The 18,025-nt window shown below is 66.9% G+C and overlaps 2 protein-coding genes across 12 annotated transcripts in view; one reads left to right on the top strand and one right to left on the bottom strand.

Moving 5' to 3' along the window:
- The first annotated feature begins 57 nt into the window (after positions 1-57).
- On the top strand, positions 58-13,713 carry CASKIN2 (CASK interacting protein 2). 5 transcript variants are annotated; one of them, XM_045837416.1, is made up of 20 exons: positions 58-115; positions 1,310-1,809; positions 5,713-5,764; positions 6,270-6,367; positions 6,749-6,894; positions 6,999-7,094; positions 7,183-7,313; positions 7,502-7,610; positions 7,928-8,036; positions 8,271-8,365; positions 8,828-9,092; positions 9,217-9,338; positions 9,432-9,492; positions 9,614-9,705; positions 9,889-9,999; positions 10,091-10,192; positions 10,300-10,438; positions 10,570-12,045; positions 12,139-12,361; positions 12,810-13,713. In XM_045837416.1, the coding sequence occupies exons 2-20, from the start codon at positions 1,716-1,718 to the stop codon at positions 12,898-12,900; spliced, it is 3,612 nt and encodes a 1,203-aa protein (XP_045693372.1). In that variant the 5' UTR covers positions 58-115; positions 1,310-1,715; the 3' UTR covers positions 12,901-13,713. The 5 variants fall into 5 exon arrangements, with proteins under 5 accessions (XP_045693372.1, XP_045693374.1, XP_045693371.1 ...); XM_045837418.1 differs by having other exon boundaries at positions 84-200; positions 9,220-9,338; XM_045837415.1 differs by having other exon boundaries at positions 84-200.
- Positions 13,714-13,835: 122 nt separating this feature from the next.
- TMEM94 (transmembrane protein 94) overlaps positions 13,836-18,025 on the bottom strand; it is a 30,870-nt gene continuing 26,680 nt past the window's right edge. For all 7 annotated transcript variants that reach the window (XM_045837412.1, XM_045837414.1, XM_045837413.1 and 4 more), the window contains 12 exons: positions 17,879-17,991; positions 17,656-17,755; positions 17,277-17,385; positions 16,896-17,085; positions 16,607-16,684; positions 16,239-16,324; positions 15,932-16,013; positions 15,509-15,657; positions 15,323-15,417; positions 15,120-15,213; positions 14,752-14,922; positions 13,836-14,585 (listed from right to left, as the gene is read on the bottom strand). In XM_045837412.1, coding sequence (XP_045693368.1) covers positions 14,513-14,585; positions 14,752-14,922; positions 15,120-15,213; positions 15,323-15,417; positions 15,509-15,657; positions 15,932-16,013; positions 16,239-16,324; positions 16,607-16,684; positions 16,896-17,085; positions 17,277-17,385; positions 17,656-17,755; positions 17,879-17,991 — 1,340 coding nt within the window. In that variant the 3' untranslated portion in view covers positions 13,836-14,512. The remainder of the gene's footprint in view (positions 14,586-14,751; positions 14,923-15,119; positions 15,214-15,322; positions 15,418-15,508; positions 15,658-15,931; positions 16,014-16,238; positions 16,325-16,606; positions 16,685-16,895; positions 17,086-17,276; positions 17,386-17,655; positions 17,756-17,878; positions 17,992-18,025) is intronic.

The raw sequence follows: 18,025 nt of genomic DNA, 5'->3' as shown, positions 1-18,025 counted from the left end.
ACTGCGCGGCCGGGACGGTCCCTCTGCTCCCGATCGGGCGGGAGGGAGGGGGGAGGGGCGGGATTTCCTGCGGGAGGCGCCGAGCCGGCCTTGGAAAAGGAGGAGGAGAAAGGAGGTAAGGGGGGCAAGTGGGAGCCACGGTCCACAGTGCCAGGGACCGCGCAGGGCCAACCGGACCCCCAGCGGGACGGCTGGGAAAGGTGAGACTGCGGGGCCTGAGCTGGGGGACAGCACCCTTGAGGGCGGGCACAAACTAACTTTTCCTGCGGGATCCGCGGGCGCCTCCGTGTCTTTGCTCCTTCCGTCGTCCTTCGCGCCCCCTTATTCCGAGCTCCCGCATCAGTCCCTCCGGCGCTTGGCCCAATCGGGTCCTCCCGCTGCTTTGTTCCCCTGGTCGGCACAGGCTGGGTTGGGGTTGGGGGTTTGCGCGGCCCTGGGCGGGCATTCCGGGGGGCGGGGGAGCCAGCCCGACCCCAGGCACTGCCAGGGGCGCCCTCCCCCAATGTCGGCCGCGGGCCATGAGAGGGAGTGCCATCTGGGCTGGGCTTGGGACGTTTTGGGAGTTAGGGGTCCCCAGCCAGAGCCCCAGGCCTGCCCGGGTCTCATGCCCCAGGATTCGGGCAACAAGTTCGCGATCACTGAGGAACTGAGGTAGGCTTTTCAGCTTTGAAGTTGGGGCTCTGGGCCTCAGCTTCGAGCTGGCGGGGCCAAGCAGCCCCCTTTGCCAGCGGTGCCCCAGCTCTTGTCTCCGTTCTCTGCCCAGCTGCTTGTGCATCCTGCACGAGGGGTGAGGACAGGTCAGCAACAGGTGCTGTGAAGCCTCCCTGTCCAGCAGGCAGCTCTCTGCCAGAAATGAGGGGCCGTGAGCTCCTCACTCCTCTCTCTAAATTCATAAAGAGCCCCGCGGAGTCTGGGGGCAGCCACCTTCAACAGGGAGTGACCCCCTCCTGTCTGGCTGTGCCTAAACCTTCCAGGCCCCGCCTCCTGGCCCGCCAGTTGTCCGTGGGTGTCAGCCCCTTGGGCTGCGGAGAACAGGCTGCTGCCCAGCCTGCCCCAGGTGGTGGTGCTGCCAGGTGCCCTGGGGCCTCAGTGACTCAGCCTCCCCTCCCAGAATGCCACCCCTCCCCCTCCAAATATTCCTCATGCTTGGTGGATCCCTTCCCGCTTTGAGTGGCTCAGCTCCTCCCTTGGCTCAGAAGCCCAGCCGGGGTGGTTTGGGGGCTTCTGTTCTGGAGGCTCTGTCCCGCTCTGCTTCTGGGACCAGTGCAGGCTCTGGCCTAGCTCAGCAGAGGTACTGCCCCTTTTCCAGACCCCCAAGACCTGCCCACCGCTGCCACACGAGGCCCAAGGGAATGCTGGCTGCTCTCTGGGTGGGCACTGGTGCTCCGGAGCCAGCCAGGAAGATTGGCGCGCCCAGCCCCAGCCCCAGCCCAGGGCTGTCAGAAGCTGCAAGCTGATATCTGTCCAGATTTCCGAGCAGCCTCCACCCCCTCAGAGATCTGCTTTCCTGTTTGTGGCGGCAGCTCACGAAGCACCTTGTTGGAATACCTGTCAGCGCCTAACGAGAAACCTACTGCCTGAGACACCAGACGCGTTCCCCCAGGACGCCTGGCCCTCCCAAGGGCCAAGGCATGGCCCCCTGACGCCTTGGCTTAGAACAGTTTTTGTGCCTCTCTCCGGGACTTCCGAGCCCAGAACCCAGCCCAGGGACCAGGATGGGTCGTGAACAGGACCTGATTCTTGCCGTCAAAAATGGGGATGTGACCGGTGTGCAAAAGCTGGTGGCTAAAGTCAAGGCTGCAAAGACAAGTGAGTATTTGACGGGGTGACCGTCGGCTGAGACCCTCCCCTGTGGTCTCGGGTCTCAGACAGAAGCCTGTGGGGTCGCTGTGATCGGGAGGGCCTGGGGCGAGAGAACCATCTTGTTCTGTACAAGGAGTGCCTCTGTGTGGGAGGGCCAGAGAGGAAGTCAGGTCCCCTGTGCTGTGCGTCTTGCACAAATCACTTCAGCTCTCTAGGGCTCGGTTTCCTCACCAGTAGAGTAAAAGGGTTGCAGTGCATTCATTCACATTTTTTGAGTGCCTGTCATGTGTCAGCCAGGCTGTGTTTGTTCTAAGGCACTGGGTCTGGGCAGCGAATGAGGCAAACCGGAATTCCTGCCCTCATGGGGTTTTCCTCTAGCAGGTGGTTTTTAGATTGTCTTCCAGGGCCACGGGGTCGCTGACAATGGGCTGGGAAAGACCAACAGACAGCTCCACCCCCACCCCCACCTCTTCAACCAGGTCCTCTCTGCATTTACATCGTGGTTGAATGGGGATGTCTGTAAGATGGCGCTAAAAAGAAAGTTCTGCAGCCTGAGACAAAGTCCAGCACTCTGTAATCACTCGCTAAAGCCCCTTCCCCGCTGACATATCTCCCTGTGTACCTTGGTGGGGCGGAGCCAAAGCTAATTTTCTGGGGTCTCTAGTATGGACAGGGGTTATTGGGGCTCTGTGCACAGGTGGCCACCCCTGAGCCCCGTCTCCTGGGAACCTCTTCTGGGAGACCCCAAAAGAGAAGACCTCTGGGCTGCAGGGCAAGCTCTCCAGGCGATCCTACAAGGACACGGACTTGTCCCCTTGAGTCCCTGGAGCAGCAGGGGCCGGAGGTGGCTGTGCTCACCACACTGGGGCTGGGGGGTGCGGGTGCTGGGGTCTAGCCCCAAGACACACCGAGGCTACTTGAAAACACCTAATTACCCCCGCCCACACCTGCTAGTGTGGGTGCCCGCAGGAAGGGTTTTAGGGGCCTTAGGAACCAGAGGCTGCCACTTGCTCACCAGGGCAGGAAGCCCAGGGCCCAGGGAGATGGAGCTGTGGGGGTGCGTCTGTGCCCTGGGGAAGTGGACTCAGGGGAGCACGATGGGGGCAAGGTGCTAGAGAAGTCCCCGGAGGCCCAGGAGTGGGAGCCTCTCACCCTTCTGCCCTCACCTCTGTGTTGGTTTTGGCGACCTGCCCAGTGGGGCCTTGGCTGAGCTGCCGTTGGCCTCACTGCCCCGGGGCCTCAAAGTGAGGTCCTAAGGAGGACAGTAGGGTGGGGTCTGGCAGCGGGTGATGGGAACCTCACAGCTGGGCTCCCAGGCCCCAGGAGGGTTCCCTGTGCTCTCAGGGACATGTCCGCGGGTGAAGCAGCCCCTTCCCCGAGCCCCCAAAGAACCTTGTGCAGAGTGGGCACAGGCACAGAGGGACGGGGGTCCCGGGACCCCTCGTGAAGCCCTGGCACTGCCTGTTTTCCCAGTCGTCTGAGAAGCCGGGCAGGCCAGTAACAAAAAGGACATCACAAGGGGGTATTTGCAGACCCTGTAGTTGATGAACCATCGTGACTCCCTTCATTCCCTATCGCTGCATCCACTTTGCAGATAAGGGAGCTGACACTCGGAGAGCCCAAGGTCACACGGCCACTGTGTGGCGGCTCCGAGGCAAGCCCAGCCCTCCTGCCCGCGCTCCCCCACTCGGCTGCTGCTCATGGGAACTCCCTAGGACTGTCCAGACAGGGCAGGCTCCCTGGGCTTCTGCCCCCAGAGTTAGAGCCAGCACAGGGAGCCTGGGACTCCGCAGGTCAGACGTTCCTCCGGGCGGCTCCGCAGCAGTTCTCAAAAGGCAGGCTGGGAGCTGCTGCTCCAGGCCACAGAGAGGCCAAGGAAACCGCCAGGAGGGAGGTGTCAGGGCCCCCTCCCCTTTTTTCCTGGGGGCTGCTTTCTAGCGGGCCAAAGAGAAGGACTCCCTCAGTTCCCCCGTTGAACATCCGGTCACTGGGGGCCGGCGCTCCCTGCCCACCCAGGTCCTCCTCAGGGGGCCAGGTGGCTGGGAGGAGAGGGGCGCAGCCCTAGCCTTTCCCCTGGCCCTCCTCCGTCCTCCCCCCACTCCCTCTTCTGAGCTGTCTCCTTCTCTGGCCAAAGGAAATGGGAGTGGGCTGGGGGTGGCCCACTGAGCTCACATCCTGAGCCTAAATCAGGAGGGACCCTTCCACCCCCAGGGCCGGGCCGGGCCGGGCCGGGAAAGGAGGTGGTGCTGCAGGGGAAGTGCCTGGAGCCGGGCCAGGCCCGGGACCCTCCACCCTCCCACCAAGGTCCCAGTCCAGTCACTGAGCCTCTCCCCCGCTGCCTTTCCGGCCATTGTTCTGGGAAGAACAGAGCCACCCAGCCCGGCCCGGGCCCTGTTCCTGTCTCTCTCCTGTCACATTGTCTCGCCACTCCCCGGAGAAGAGAGGCTGCACCTCACCGCCACGCTGCTGCGCCGGCCCAGGCCGTCCGGGCTGGCAGCAGGTGGAGGGACTTTCTGCGTCTCTTCCCTGCTGACCTCGTCATCTCCACCGAGGCTCAGACGGGGACCACGGCCAGGCACTTCCTGCTCCCGGAGTCCCTGTTCTTTCCGCTGCCCCGAGTGGTTCTGTGTGACCAGGACTTTTCAAGGGGGTCAGAGGAAGACCGGGAGGCTCGCGTTTCTTCCCAGTGGCCCCCAACCTCTCACCTCCCAGTCACTCCTGGGCTCGTGTTTACATCTTCAGCAGGGGCATGACTCCGCTCGGCCCCAGAAGTAGCTGTCCCCACCCTCCCCGTCCCACGCTCATCATGGCGGGGTGGGTCCCTCCCTGCTGGAACGAGGCCCTGTCTTGCCGGGGTATTCGGGGGCCCACCAGGGCCCGGGGGCAGGCCTGAACCGGCACGCTTGGCACCCCGCCGGCCGGGGTTGGGCCGGGCCTCCTCCTCGCCTGCAGGGGTGGGTTCCAGCGGGAGGGGGGAGCCGCCTGTGACAGGCATCCCCCGCCCCCACAACGCTTATGGGGGGCCGCCCCTTCCCGGGCCCTGGCTCCCACGTGGAAGACACCTGCGTGCATCCGGTCCCTGGGGGGTGGCGAGAGCCTCTGGCTCCTCTTGCCCCCACCCAGCAGAGAGGGTCCTGCCCGGGGCCCGCGGATCCCCCAGGGCCAGAGGCCGGTGTGGGGGACGGTACCAGCTTTTGCTGGCAGACCGCGTCTTGGCAATAGGGAGCGCTCAGTGGTGACAGCTTCCCCCTTTTGCATGCTGGCCAAGGTCCGTAGCCTGGGGAGCAGGTTCTGTGACCGTCCCATTGTACAGATGAAGACACGGAGCCTGAGCGATTAAGTGACTGGTCCCAGATCACACGGCTAGTACGTGGCAGAGCTGGGGCGTGACGCCGGTCTGGTCTGACTCCACCTTCTGCACCGTGCTCCATCCAGGGATGCTGCGGGGCTGGGCGCCGCGGCCCTCCCTCGAGGCCAGCCCTGGCGCCTGCCTCTGGCCTCCCTCTCCTCCCTCTCCCAGCCCCCTCGGCCCAGCGGGACAATGAGACCCGCTCCTTGGCCCGTTCAGGCAGGAATGCTAACCATGCGCTCGTGGGCCTGTCTATTGAGGGCATGGCATGCCGGTCCCCCCTCCCCGCCCCCTTGGCTCTATAAACATGCTGGGCTGGGGGCCCGGGGACGCTAGGCCACCGCCGCAGCAGCTCCCTGCGCTCCGGCGCCCTCAAGCCCCGATGGGCCAGGGTGGGGAGCCCTCGGGACAGGACGGGAGAGCGCCATGGGGCAGGTGCTTTCCTGCACACCAGGAGGTCAGCGGGATTTGGGGGTGGGTGGGGCAGGAGCGTGGGGTTAGGGGGTGGCCGAGGGCGGGTCATGCTGGGGCGCGCTGATGCCTCCTGCTCTGACCCCCAGAGCTCCTGGGTTCCACCAAGAGGCTCAACGTCAACTACCAGGATGCAGACGGGTGAGTGTGCGCCCCGTCCCTCCTGAGAGCTGTGGGGCGGGGGAGGGGGGAGGACCCGGGGCCCAGAGCCCCTTCGTCTCTCAGCCTGGGCCCTTGGAGCGTGTTTGCCGAGTGCTCTGGGCCCTGCCTGTGTAGGACAGGAGGGGAGGGGCCCTGTTGCCTCTCTGAGGGGCCTCTTTGGGTCAGATTCCTGCTGGGCCCCCCTTTCTCCCTCGAGGATAGGAGCCCTCGGGCTCCTGCTCCCACGGCCCCCTCCCCTGGGCCGGCTGCAGGGGGAGGCCAGACAAACAGGCCTCTCAGCCCAGACACTGAGCCCTTTCATGCTGGAGCCCGGCTGCTCCGCGCTCCCACGGCACGGCTGGCGGCCGGGGGGTGGGGGGGCACCGCGGGCAAGTAACCCAGCCCTGCCAGCCCCCGGGATGGGTCTGGTGTGGAAGACAAGGATTTGGGGGGGGGGCAGGGAGCTGCACACGGACACCCCCACCATGTATCCTCTCCACACCAGATTCTCTGCTCTTCACCATGCCGCCTTGGGGGGCAGCCTGGAGCTCATCGCCTTGCTGCTGGAGGCTCAGGCCACCGTGGACATCAAGGACAGCAATGGTGAGACACCAGGGCGCCCCCTACCCAGACCCCGGGGTTGGCAGTGCTGGTAGATGTCGGCACGGCTCCTCTGGGCTTGCAGGTGCTGCACCTCTTTAACCCTCGTAGCCTCTGGGGTGTGGATGGTTCTGACCTCCCAGCTCCCAGATGAGGCGGTTGAGGTTACATCGTTGTCACGAAGTCACCAGCTCACCCATGGTGGGCAAGGTGGGTGATTCTGGCTTCGGCCTCCTGTAGCCGCACCTCTCCCTGACCCACCCCACGCGAAGCCAGCCTCGCTTCCACTGGGTCTGTCTCCCTTCCAGCCAGGGTGGCTCCGGACCCTGCTCGGACCCTACCCTGCCCCGGGACCTCCCTCAGAACCCCCTTCCCCTCCTGCAGGCATGCGCCCGCTGCACTACGCAGCCTGGCAGGGCCGGCTGGAGCCGGTGAGGCTGCTGCTGCGGGCCTCTGCGGCCGTCAACATCGCCTCCCTGGACGGGCAGATCCCGCTGCACCTGGCTGCTCAGTACGGCCACTACGAAGTGGTATGTGAGCCCGCCCGCCCACAGGGGCGCAGGGGCGGGGGCCAGGCTGGCACAGAGGGGCTGGCCAGGCCAGATGCCTCACTCGGCTCCCCGCTCACCCCCAGTCAGAAATGCTCCTCCAGCATCAGTCCAACCCCTGCCTGGTCAACAAAGCCAAGAAGACGCCCCTGGACCTGGCCTGCGAGTTTGGGCGGCTCAAGGTGAGGCCCGCACTCCCCTGGTGGGGGCTGGGTTCTGGGCATCCGTGGGGGTCTCGAGAAGGCTTCACGTGGGTGCCGGTTGCTGCAGGTGGCCCAGCTGCTGCTGAACAGCCACTTATGTGTGGCCCTGCTGGAGGGTGAGGCCAAGGACCCGTGTGACCCCAACTACACCACGCCCTTGCACTTGGCTGCCAAGAACGGCCACAGAGAGGTCATCAGGTACCCAGCCGCTGTCCCCACCTTCATTTCCTCATCCCCTTCCTGTGGGACCGGCAGTGTCCCCTCCATGCCCTGCCCTGCCGCCCTCTTCACCCTTGCTCTGGATCACACTCCCTTGCCCACAGCAGTTGGCTTCCTCTCCTGCCCCCGCTCCCCCCACACCCTTGGGACTGCCCTCCCCTCCGCAGGCAGCTCCTGAGAGCCGGAATTGAGATCAACCGCCAGACCAAGACGGGCACGGCGCTGCACGAGGCCGCGCTGTACGGCAAGACCGAGGTGGTGCGGCTGCTCCTGGAGGTGGGCGTGGGCGCCTGGCCGTCTCCGCGGGTGCACACAGACCCCGCTGGCGCCGGGCCCGAGGCCCGCTCGCTGGGAAGGGCTCTTCCCTACCAACACGGCATTTTGCATGTGCAGTGGCCGAGCGGCTGGACCTGGTTCAAGCCCCAGTCCTGCCTCATATTAGCTGAGGGACCTTGAGCTCGTCCTTGACCCTGTCTCTGAGCTTCCCATCTGTAAAATCTGAAAATAGTACCTGTCTCCTGGGTAGTCGAGAGGATTGGGGGAAATGACAAGCGAAGTGCTTAGTACACGCTCTGTCCGCACTGTGTCCCCAGGGCGGGGTGGACGTGAACATCCGGAACACGTACAACCAGACGGCGCTGGACATCGTGAATCAGTTCACCACCTCCCAGGCCAGCCGCGAGATCAAGCAGCTGCTGCGGGGTGCGTGTGTGGGGGAGGAGACCCCCCCAGGGGCCCCCCACTCCTGGCACACCTGGGAGCGGGGCAGGAGTGGGCATCACAGGAGCGAGGTGTCCTGGGCCCAGGGCTCGTCGGGGGGAGTGCTTGGGGATGAGGAGGCAGGGACCTGGGGGAGGGCCCTGGAGGGGACATAAGGGGTAGGGAGACATCCTAAGGACCCTGAGATGACACCTTCTCTCCTCCACCTTCTCTCAGAGGCCTCAGGGATCCTGAAGGTTCGCGCGCTCAAGGATTTCTGGAACCTTCACGATCCCACTGCCCTCAATGTCCGGGCAGGGGACGTCATTACGGTGAGGACCTGGGGCAGGCGTTCCTTGGTGAACACAGGTGGTCACCGTCACTTGCTTAGGGACCCATGGTGGGTGAGGCTTTGTACCGCGATCTCCGTATGTACTATGTCATTGGTTTGCTCCCGCTCCAGGGAAGGGGGCCGTCACCTTTCCCTTTTTAGAGGTGACAGAATTGAGGCTTAAGAGAGATTAGTGTGACTTCCCAAGGCCACAGAGCCAGCACGCAGTAGAGCTGGGATTTGAACCCGGGCCGGCTCCAGGCCTGTTGTTTGCATGCTCTGGAGGCACACAGAGGACTGGGCTGGGTGCCGACGGCAGGGGCGGAACTGTGGGTGACGTGGGCACCAGAGACCAGCTTCTTGGGGGCAGACGAAGAGCTGGGCCGCAGCTGCAAGGCGCAGCCGTGCCCTGGCTTGGTCCGGGAAGTAACCATGTGCCTCCCCTGCCCCCCGTCTGCCCCAGGTGCTTGAGCAGCATCCCGATGGCCGCTGGAAGGGGCACATCCACGAGAGCCAGAGGGGCACGGACCGCGTGGGCTACTTCCCCCCTGGCATCGTCGAAGTGGTCAGCAAGCGGGCGGGCCCCCTCACATCCCGCCTCCCCTCTGTGCCCGCCCCCCTGCGTCCAAACTTCTCCCGGACTCCGCAGCTGCCCCCTGCTGACGACCCCCTGCACCCCCTCACCTATAGCCAGCTCCCACGAGTGGGCCTGAGCCCAGACAGCCCAGGTACGTCCTCCTGGAGGGCAGCCCTGGGTGCCAGGGCGGACGTGTGGCTCTGGCGGGCCGCCTGCCAGTCGGCTGTTCGCGAGGCCGACTGGGGTGCTGCCCCCCTTTGCTCCTGCCCCCGCAGCAGGTGACAGGAACAGCGTGGGCAGCGAGGGCAGCGCGGGCAGCGTCCGCAGTGCCGGCAGCGGGCAGAGTTCCGAGGGCACCAACGGCCACGGCACCGGGCTCCTTATTGAGAACGCCCAGGTAGGGGGGAGGGGGTGTTGCCACGGGGGAGGCCCACCCGCCTGCTGCCCGTGTCCCGAACACTGAGTCAGCCCCATCCTTCCCTGTCCCCAGCCGCTGACGTCCACCGGAGAGGACCGGGTGCTGCCGGGACTGCACCCCCCGTCCCTGGCAGGTGGGCAGGGTACCTGGGACTCGGTGGGGGGGGCGGCTAGCAGAGGTGCAGGTGGGGAGGCTGAGGGCTTGGCACCCATGCGTCCTGCCGCCTCTGATTCCGTTCCTCTCCCTCCCTGAAGACAACCTGAGCCACCGCCCTCTGGCCAACTGTCGCTCCGGGGAGCAGCTCTTCACCCAGGACGTGAGGCCGGAGCAGCTGCTGGAGGGGAAGGTGCAGCCTCCTCTGGGGACCCCGGGCTGCGGGCCCAGGGTGGGGTCAGGTGGGCTTCAGGGTGGACTGAAGTCCCTGCTCGGGCCAGGCCCCAGGGGCGTCGGGGGCGGACGGCTGGGCCCCAGCCTTGGCCCCCCCTCAGCCTGGGCTCCGGTAACTCGGCCCCGCTCCGCCCCGCCCCAGGATGCGCAGGCAATCTATAACTGGCTGAGTGAGTTTCAGCTGGAGGGCTACACCGCCCACTTTCTGCAAGCTGGCTACGACGTGCCCACCATCAGTCGCATGACACCCGAGGTAGGTACCGTCCCCACCCCCCGGGGACAGCGGCAGCGGGGATGTCCCGTGGGCAGAGGAGAGGGGCTGACGGCACTGTTCTGGGTGGCAGGACCTGACGGCCATCGGGGTGACCAAACCCGGGCACAGGAAGAAGATCGCCTCGGAGATCGCCCAGCTCAGCATCGCCGAGTGGCTGCCCAGCTACATCCCGGTGAGTGGGCGGCCGGCTGCGGCTCCCGCCTCCGCTGGGGCTTTGGGGTGCCCTGCTGGCCTGGGAGCCAGCTCTGACCGGCGGCGGCGGCGGCGGGGCTCTTCCAGGCGGACCTGCTGGAGTGGCTGTGCGCGCTGGGGCTGCCGCAGTACCACAAGCAGCTGGTGAGCAGCGGCTACGACTCCATGGGGCTGGTGGCCGACCTCACCTGGGAGGAGCTGCAGGAGATCGGCGTCAATAAGCTGGGTGAGCACCACGTGCACTGGGGCCTCCGGCCGGGGGCCCCCAAGGGCCCAGCGTCCAGGCCCAGGACAGAGAATGGGGTCTGAGAGAGACCCGGGCGGCTAGCTCACCCCACCCCTGTGTCCACCCCGCAGGACACCAGAAGAAGCTCATGCTGGGGGTGAAGCGCCTGGCCGAGCTCCGGCGGGGCCTGCTGCAGGGGGAGGCCCCAGGCGAGGGCAGCCGCCGCCTAGCCAGGGGCCCAGAGCTGATGGCCATCGAAGGGCTGGAGAACGGGGACGGGCCTGCCGTGGCAGGCCCACGCCTCCTCACCTTCCAGGGAGGCGAGCTGAGCCCAGAGCTACAGGCAGCCATGGCAGGGGGCGGCCCTGAGCCGCTCCCCCTGCCCCCGGCCCGTTCCCCCAGCCAGGAGAGCATCGGGGCACGCTCACGGGGGTCCGGTCACTCACAGGAACAGCCTGCCCCCCAGCCCAACGGCGGAGATGCCGGCACCCCACAGGAGCGGAACCTTCCAGAAGGCACAGAGCGGCCTCCCAAGCTTTGTTCCCCGCTTCCTGGCCAAGGGCCTCCCCCTTACGTTTTCATGTACCCCCAGGGCTCACCCTCCAGCCCGGCCCCGGGGCCACCCCCAGGCGCACCCCGGGCCTTCTCGTACTTGGCCGGCCCGCCCGCCGCCCCTCCGGACCCACCTCGGCCCAAGCGCCGGTCCCACAGCCTGAGCCGCCCTGGCCCGACGGAGGGGGAAGCGGAGGGCGAGTCCGAGGGGCCGGCGGGCAGTGCCCTGGGCAGCTATGCCACCCTCACGCGGCGACCGGGACGCAGCGCCCTCGCCCGGGCCGGCCCCAGCCAGACCCCCGCTCGGGGGGCTCCCCGCAGCCAGTCCTTCGCCCTGCGGGCCAGGCGCAAAGGCCCCCCGCCCCCTCCCCCAAAGCGCCTCAGCTCTGTGTCCGGCCCCACCCCGGACCCACCTGCCCCGGACGGAGGCCCGGGGCCCAGAGAGGGGGCCACGGGGCCCCGAAGGCGAACGCTGAGTGAACCGGCCGGGCCATCGGAGCCGCCCGGCCCGCCCGCCCCAGCGGGCCCCGCATCAGACACGGAGGACGAGGAGGACCCGGGACCTGAGGGGACACCCCCGTCTCGGGGAAGCTCGGGAGAGGGGCTCCCGTTCGCGGAGGAGGGCAACCTGACCATCAAACAGCGGCCGAAGCCCGCCGGCCCCGCGCCCCGGGAGACGCCCGTGCCCGCCGGCCTGGAGTTCAACCTCACTGAGTCGGACACTGTAAAGCGGAGGCCCCGGTGCCGGGAGAGAGAGCCGCTGCAGACAGCACTTCTGGCCTTCGGAGTGGCCAACTCCATGCCCGGCCCCGCGGTCCCCGTGCCCTCCCCGACCCCCACCGAGTCCCCCGTGGCTTCTCCCAGCCCTCCTCAGCCTGACCCTAACAGCCTTCCAACGCAAGGAGCCCCGGCCCCTCTTTTTCCCAGCCCCCCAACCCAACCTCCCACGCCCCCCTGCCCCGGGCCGGCTCCGGAAAACTCAGCAGTCAGTCGGCGGCACGGGGAGCCGGAGCCCCCAGCGCCCCCTGCTGCCCTCATCAAGATGCCCGGAGCAGGTACGAGGCCCGGCCTGTGGGGACCAGGCAGCGTTTGCACGGCTTGTGTCCTCCCCAGTCGAGCCACAAAAGCCAACCTTTTTGTCTCTGCAGGAACAGCTCCCAAGCCTGTGTCTGTGGCCTGCACTCAGCTGGCATTTTCCGGCCCTAAGCTGGCTCCCCGACTTGGCCCCCGCCCTGTGCCGCCTCCGAGGCCGGAGAGCACAGGGGCTGCAGGCTCGGGCCGGGCCCAGCAGAGACTGGAGCAGACCAGCTCGTCCCTGGCAGCCGCGCTGCGGGCGGCGGAGAGGAGCATCGGTGCTGAGGAGCGCGAGGGGTGAGGGGCGCTGGGTGCTGGGCGCTGGGCGAGGAGGGGAAGAAGGTGGTGGCATAGGAACAGCCCCTCCTGCGTCCTCTTTCGAGGGTCCTGGGATGGTTGGGGAAGCAGAGGCGTCACAGGTAGATCCTCAGGCTGGGGGCCCCCTGTTGGGACAGGAGAAACCTGGGTCTTGCAGTCACCTAGGTCTGACCTGCTGGGAATCCAGTGGCTGCCACTTAGAGGCACGTGGTTTGGGCAAGTCACCCCCCCACCCCGTAGAGCCCCAGTGCGCTCACATGTACGGCAGGGACCGTACCTCCCAGCGACTCTGGAGGCCTTGAGAACTAAGATCCTTGGGAAGCGCTTGGCGCCCACCAGACGCGCAGTAGCAGCGCCCTTGCCCGGGGCCGGCGGGGCGATCTGACTTCTGGCTGACCTGACGCTGCCCCCCACCCCCGCTCCACAGCCCCCCCAGCACCTCCACCAAGCACATTCTGGACGACATCAGCACCATGTTCGACGCCCTGGCGGACCAGCTGGATGCCATGCTGGACTGAGCCGGACCATTCTCCGCAGCCTTTGGCTGCGCCCACGGGGACCTCCAGCACCCACTGCCTTTGCCCTGGCGTGAAAGGAGCTCCTGCTCCCCTGTCAGGGCCCCTCCCGCTGCTCTAAGCCAGTGGCTGTCAGCACTGCGGTCCCGTGGAGGCCTCGGCGATCGCCCACTCCCACGGGGGTCCGAGGGGACTCATCAGAACCCGACATCTCAGCGAAAACCCCTCCAGTGTGTAACCCGAGCGGGGAGCCCTGCCCCTCGGACGGGGGCCCCGGTAAGAGCTCCCTCCCCGGGGAGAAGCAGGTGGTGCCGCGCCTCTGGGGTGCCGTCCCTGCCTCCCCCGAGTGTCTCCAGTTCCTGTGCCAAGGTCCCCTCGCCACCTGCTGTGCCGTTCTGGGGCCGAGGCCAGAGGCGGCCACGTGTCCGGCAGGGTCCCCACAGGTGTACGTAGGACATGTAAATAAGCCACGGGGGCCTGCCCGGCGGTGGTGGCAGTGCCCAGGCCAGACGCTGGGCCCTCCCCTGCCTGCCCTTGGGGAGGTGAGGCAGGGCTGGTGGGGGTGGGGGCAGTGGGATTCACAGACCCCCAACGTCCAGACTTTTTCAACTGTAAATATTTTTTAAGCAGAGAGAAATGCATATATTTTAAATGGAATTTATTCTATCTATAACTGCCTGAGAAGATGCAGGGGGGAGGGGCCTCGGACCACAGGAAGAGCACCCACGGCCCGCCCCGGTCGGCCGGCCGGGCCCGGGTTCTGTAACCATTCACCTCTCACCCCAACTAACACCAATGAAGTGTCATTCCACGTGACCGGCCTGTGTGTGTGGATGTGCGCCCCGGACCCCCGGGCTCCCGTCGAGGTGGGCGGAGGAGGAGGGAGGCTCGGGCCTTCTCTCCTCCCCTCAGCGGCTGCCTCATGGACCAGCCACAGGTTTTTGTTAAGCAATTTATAAGTTTTAATACAAACCAGACTACATTCACTCCTCAAAGGCTCATTTCCAGTAAAAAATATACACCAGTAAAAACATTCTCACGGGAGAATTACGGGGTGGGGGCCGGAAGGAGCCCGGGGCCGTGTCCCCGAGACCGACTCGCGTGGCCAGCTCCAAGGCAGGCGCAGGAAGGGGGTCCAGGGCAAGGCTCCCCCGCAGAGGGAGGGAGGGGAGGTCTCCGGCCACTTCCGGGCCCCAGGAAGACAGGCTAAGGGGTGCAGAGAGGATGCGAATCGCCCTGGCTGGCGATGTCGAGGCTCCAGCCCCACAGTTCACAGCCTTGTCCAGAGACCCCAGAGCAGAGGTCCCTGGGTTCCAGGTGGCCCGGAAGGGGGGCTGGGAGCCCACCGCTAAGCACATGAGGCCGTACATTCGAGGTGCCCTGGGAGGCCCAGGGAGGAGCCCGGGCTGCATGACAAGGCTGCGCTCGCCGGCCCCTCCACAGTGGCCCCGGGGGCCAGGGCGCCAGCGGGCCTCACCCCAGACCTGGGCCTCCGGAGCCACAGGGCGTGAGGGCAAACCCTGGATCGTTCATGATGATGCCGACTCCCCAGACTCAACTGGGTCTGGCGTTAGCCCCAGGGGCCGGGGCTACTGTGGCCACCGTGGTCAGTGGCTCAGAAGGGAGAGTTCATGCCCAGCTTGGTTTCAAACTGCAGCTTCTGTCGCTTCTGGTAGCGGACGCGGACCCTGGCGGGGCAGGAGAGGGAAGTCCAGGTCAGCACAGGCGCCCTTGTCGGGGGGCGGGGCAGGACGCGGGGCCGGGGGGCGCCAGAAGGCAGGGGAACGGTGTCCGGGCAGCGGCACCTCAGGGAACACGCCGGGGCCCGGAGGGAGCGCCCTGCTGGGGGCTCACCGGATCTCATGCAGCTTCACGATCTCGTTGGTGACCACCACAAGGACCAGGGACAGGCAGCCCAGGAGCCACGTCAGCAGAGGGACGTCCTCCAGGCCAAAGTGCACATGGCTCTCCCTGTGCGTCCACAGCTGCAGGTCAACCGCTGTCTGGACCACCTGCCCCAGCAGCCTGCGGGGGGGGGGGGGCAGAGGGGGGCGGGGTCGGCAGCTCCACGTCAGCCTGGGTCTTCTTGCTCCCTTCCCTGCCTTGTTCAGCGCCGCCAGCTCAAGAAGGGCACCCTTGAACCCCTGGCTCAGCCCCCTCCAATCACAGCCCTGCCAAAGCCTAGCCCCGCCCCCCCAGCCCTCCAGCTGGGCCACACTCACACCACAGGCACGGTCAGGGACCACCAGAGGTTTGTCAGGGGGCTCTTCCTCCACAGCGGCTTGGTCCGATGCACGTGGGTGATGGAAATGAAAACTGCAGAGAACAGGGTCAGCGGGGGTGGTCAGACTTGCCAGGGGCTGGGGCCCGGTCCCTGAGGCAGCCCCACCGGCCACTGCTGCCGCCCCCTCCAGAAGCCCCTCACCAGTGTGCAGGACGATCAGGGCGGCGGCGAGCTTCTGCGCCGGCAGCAGGCCGTTGGCGAAGTCACCAAACCAGGCGGGGGCCGTGTCGGCGTGGCTGCCAAAGCAAGGCGTGGGCTCAGCCCCGTCTGGGCCCCCCAGGGGAAGTGGCCCCGGGGTGAGGGGAGGGGGCCGAGAGCGGGACCCACCTGGACAGCATGATGGAGGAGCAGTTGGTGAGGTTGCGGGCCCGGGAGCTGTCACAGAAGCTCTGCAGCGTGAAGCCGAAGCAGACGAGGCAGGAGCTGATGGTGAGGCTGAACTTGAGCAAGAAGCAGAGCAGGAAGTAGTGCTGGGTCTGCGGGGGGGTCGGGGGGACGGAGGCCGTGACTCCAGAGGCGCCGCGGCCCCCGCGGCACGTGGACCCAGTGGGCTCTTCAGTAAACGGGCAGGCCCGGGGGGTGCCGGCGGAGGGGGGCAGGTAGAGCTGCCCACCCGGCTCTGTGCCCCACCTCCCCTTTGGGTGGGGACACTGACACGGAAGCCCCATCCCGCCCGCTCCCTTCCGCAAGGACCAGCCCCTCCTGCGCCCACGTTCCCCGGGCAAGGCTCACTGGCTCTGCTGCGCTCACCTTCTTGGGAATGGACTGGAGGTTTTTCCCTGTTGCCATCGACATGATGGAGCTGTGGGGGGGCTTCCCCAGCAGAGAGATGCTGAAAAGCAGAGACCGGATGAAGGGCAGCCACCGTGGCCTTCTGTCTCTCAATCCCCACGTAGGAATCTTGGGATTTGGGAGCGAGGGCGCGGTTGGTGGGCAACAGGGCTAAGACAAGGGGGCGTCTCCCCCGGGGGGGTCCCTGAACCTGGGCTCCTGGGGGCGCGCGGGGTGACGTCCCAGCCCCGCCTGCCTGGGCACAGAGGGGCAGCCGGCTGCTCACCTGAGCAGGGGGTAGCAAAAGCAGGACAGCCACAGGATGTCGGTGGTGCTGAGCAGCGGCGGCAGCTGCACTAGGCAGGAGAGGAACTGGACCGGGGGGAGGGCCCAGAAAGCACGATCAGACTCGAAAGCACGATTGGACAAGGAGGACGCTGGGAGACCCGGGGCTGCCTCGCCCCGTGCCTGGGCAGACGCTCGCGTCTCGGCCCAGAGGAGCCGGGGCTGGTGGGCACACTGTTCTGCTCGTGGGGCCGTCTCCAAAAAAGCCCAGGGGTTGGGAGAGGCTCTGGGGGCTCCTGGGACTCTGAGCTGGCCCTTGAGCAAAGCAGCAGGCAGGGAGGGGACGACGCCTGCCGCCGGCCGGCTCACCTGGATGACCACGAGAGACAGCTGGCACTGCAGCAGGAAGAGGAAGCACTTGCGGATGCCGTAGGTGGCATGCCGAGCCTAGGGATCGGGAGGGACAGGCTGTGGCCTCTCTCAGACCCCGGAGCCAACGAGCCTCAGCCAAGAGCCCGGAGCCCTGATGCAACCCTACCTGCCTGGAGGCGAGCTGGCCCTTGGCAGCCCAAGGGGGGCACTCCCGTGTCACGACACCCCCGCCCCAAGCAGGCCCACCCCCCCGGGACCCCATCTCACCGCCAGCCCAAGCCCCCACCTGCTCGATGAGGCGGATGATGCTGATGGTCTCCTCCTGGCGGAAGGTCAGCGAGCAGGGCAGGCTGTTGAGGTGGCCCGAGAGCCGCAGCGGGGAGAGGCCGTCCGGGGCCTGGGCCATGCTGGTGCTGGTGGCGTAGCCGAAGGTCTCCCAGGAGCAGCGGGATGGGTACAGGGGGTCCAGGGCGATGCTGCGCGGCGCAGGGGGGACGGGTTCCCATTGGCTGCCCTCCGCGAAGACCCCGTCTCCCACAGGACTGGGCAAGCGTCCGATCCCTCTTCTCCCCACCGTGCCCAGGCCCCCCGGTCCCCTCAACCAGGGTGAGATCGGCCATAACCTACGCCCCAGCCCGAGGCAAACCCCAGTTGGGGCCCCCCTGACCTGATGTCGCTCTGGAGGAACAGGCAGCTGTTCCGCAGGTTGGCAGAGCTGCCCAGGCAGCAGGTCACCTCCCCGTACTCCTGCATGATCTTGATCATCTCGCACATGGCTGGGGGGCAGAGTCGGGGTGCCACGTCAGGCAGTCAAGGCCACAGGAGGTGCTGGGCGGAGACCCACAGGGCGGGAGCACGGGAAGGAGGTGGCGGGAAGTGGGCTCCCCTTTGCGACCGTGCTACCCCGTCGCACGGCACCTCGGACTCCCCAGAATGGGCACACCCAGGGCTGCGGCCCACCAGAACCCCCAGCTCCTTCCAGCCCGGGCTCCTCTGCCCCCTGCACGGGAAACCAACACCCCCCCAGGGGCCTACAGGACGCTCACTCTCGGGGGTGCAGTCGGTGAAGAGGGGCACCAGCAGGGGCACGTTGTCGATGTGCTGCAGGTGGGGCCGCACCTGGTGGATGCCCCGGGGCAGCTTGGCCTGCGGGAAGCAGAGACGCCGCTGGCCCCGGGGTCCAAGGGAAGGGTCCCCCGCCCTCCCTCCCCTGCCCGGACCTGCCACATGCCCCCTCCAGGGGTGCGGGGCGCAGGCCCACCGCCCTACCCGGTTGCAGTCCTCCAGGAAGCTGGGGAGGTCGCTGTCGGTGGGCTGGAAGCTGATGAGGTCCGAGTGCCCCTCCTCCTCCAGCAGGAGCCCTTCTGCGTCGTCACGGGACACTGTGGGGACGAGAGCCCGTCCCTCAGCTGGGGG

Source organism: Phyllostomus hastatus, unplaced genomic scaffold (genome assembly GCF_019186645.2).
Source record: "Phyllostomus hastatus isolate PE091 unplaced genomic scaffold, TTU_PhHast_1.1 phas_contig_210, whole genome shotgun sequence".
Lineage (NCBI taxonomy): Eukaryota > Metazoa > Chordata > Mammalia > Chiroptera > Phyllostomidae > Phyllostomus > Phyllostomus hastatus.
This window is presented reverse-complemented; position numbering and strand designations above follow the sequence as displayed.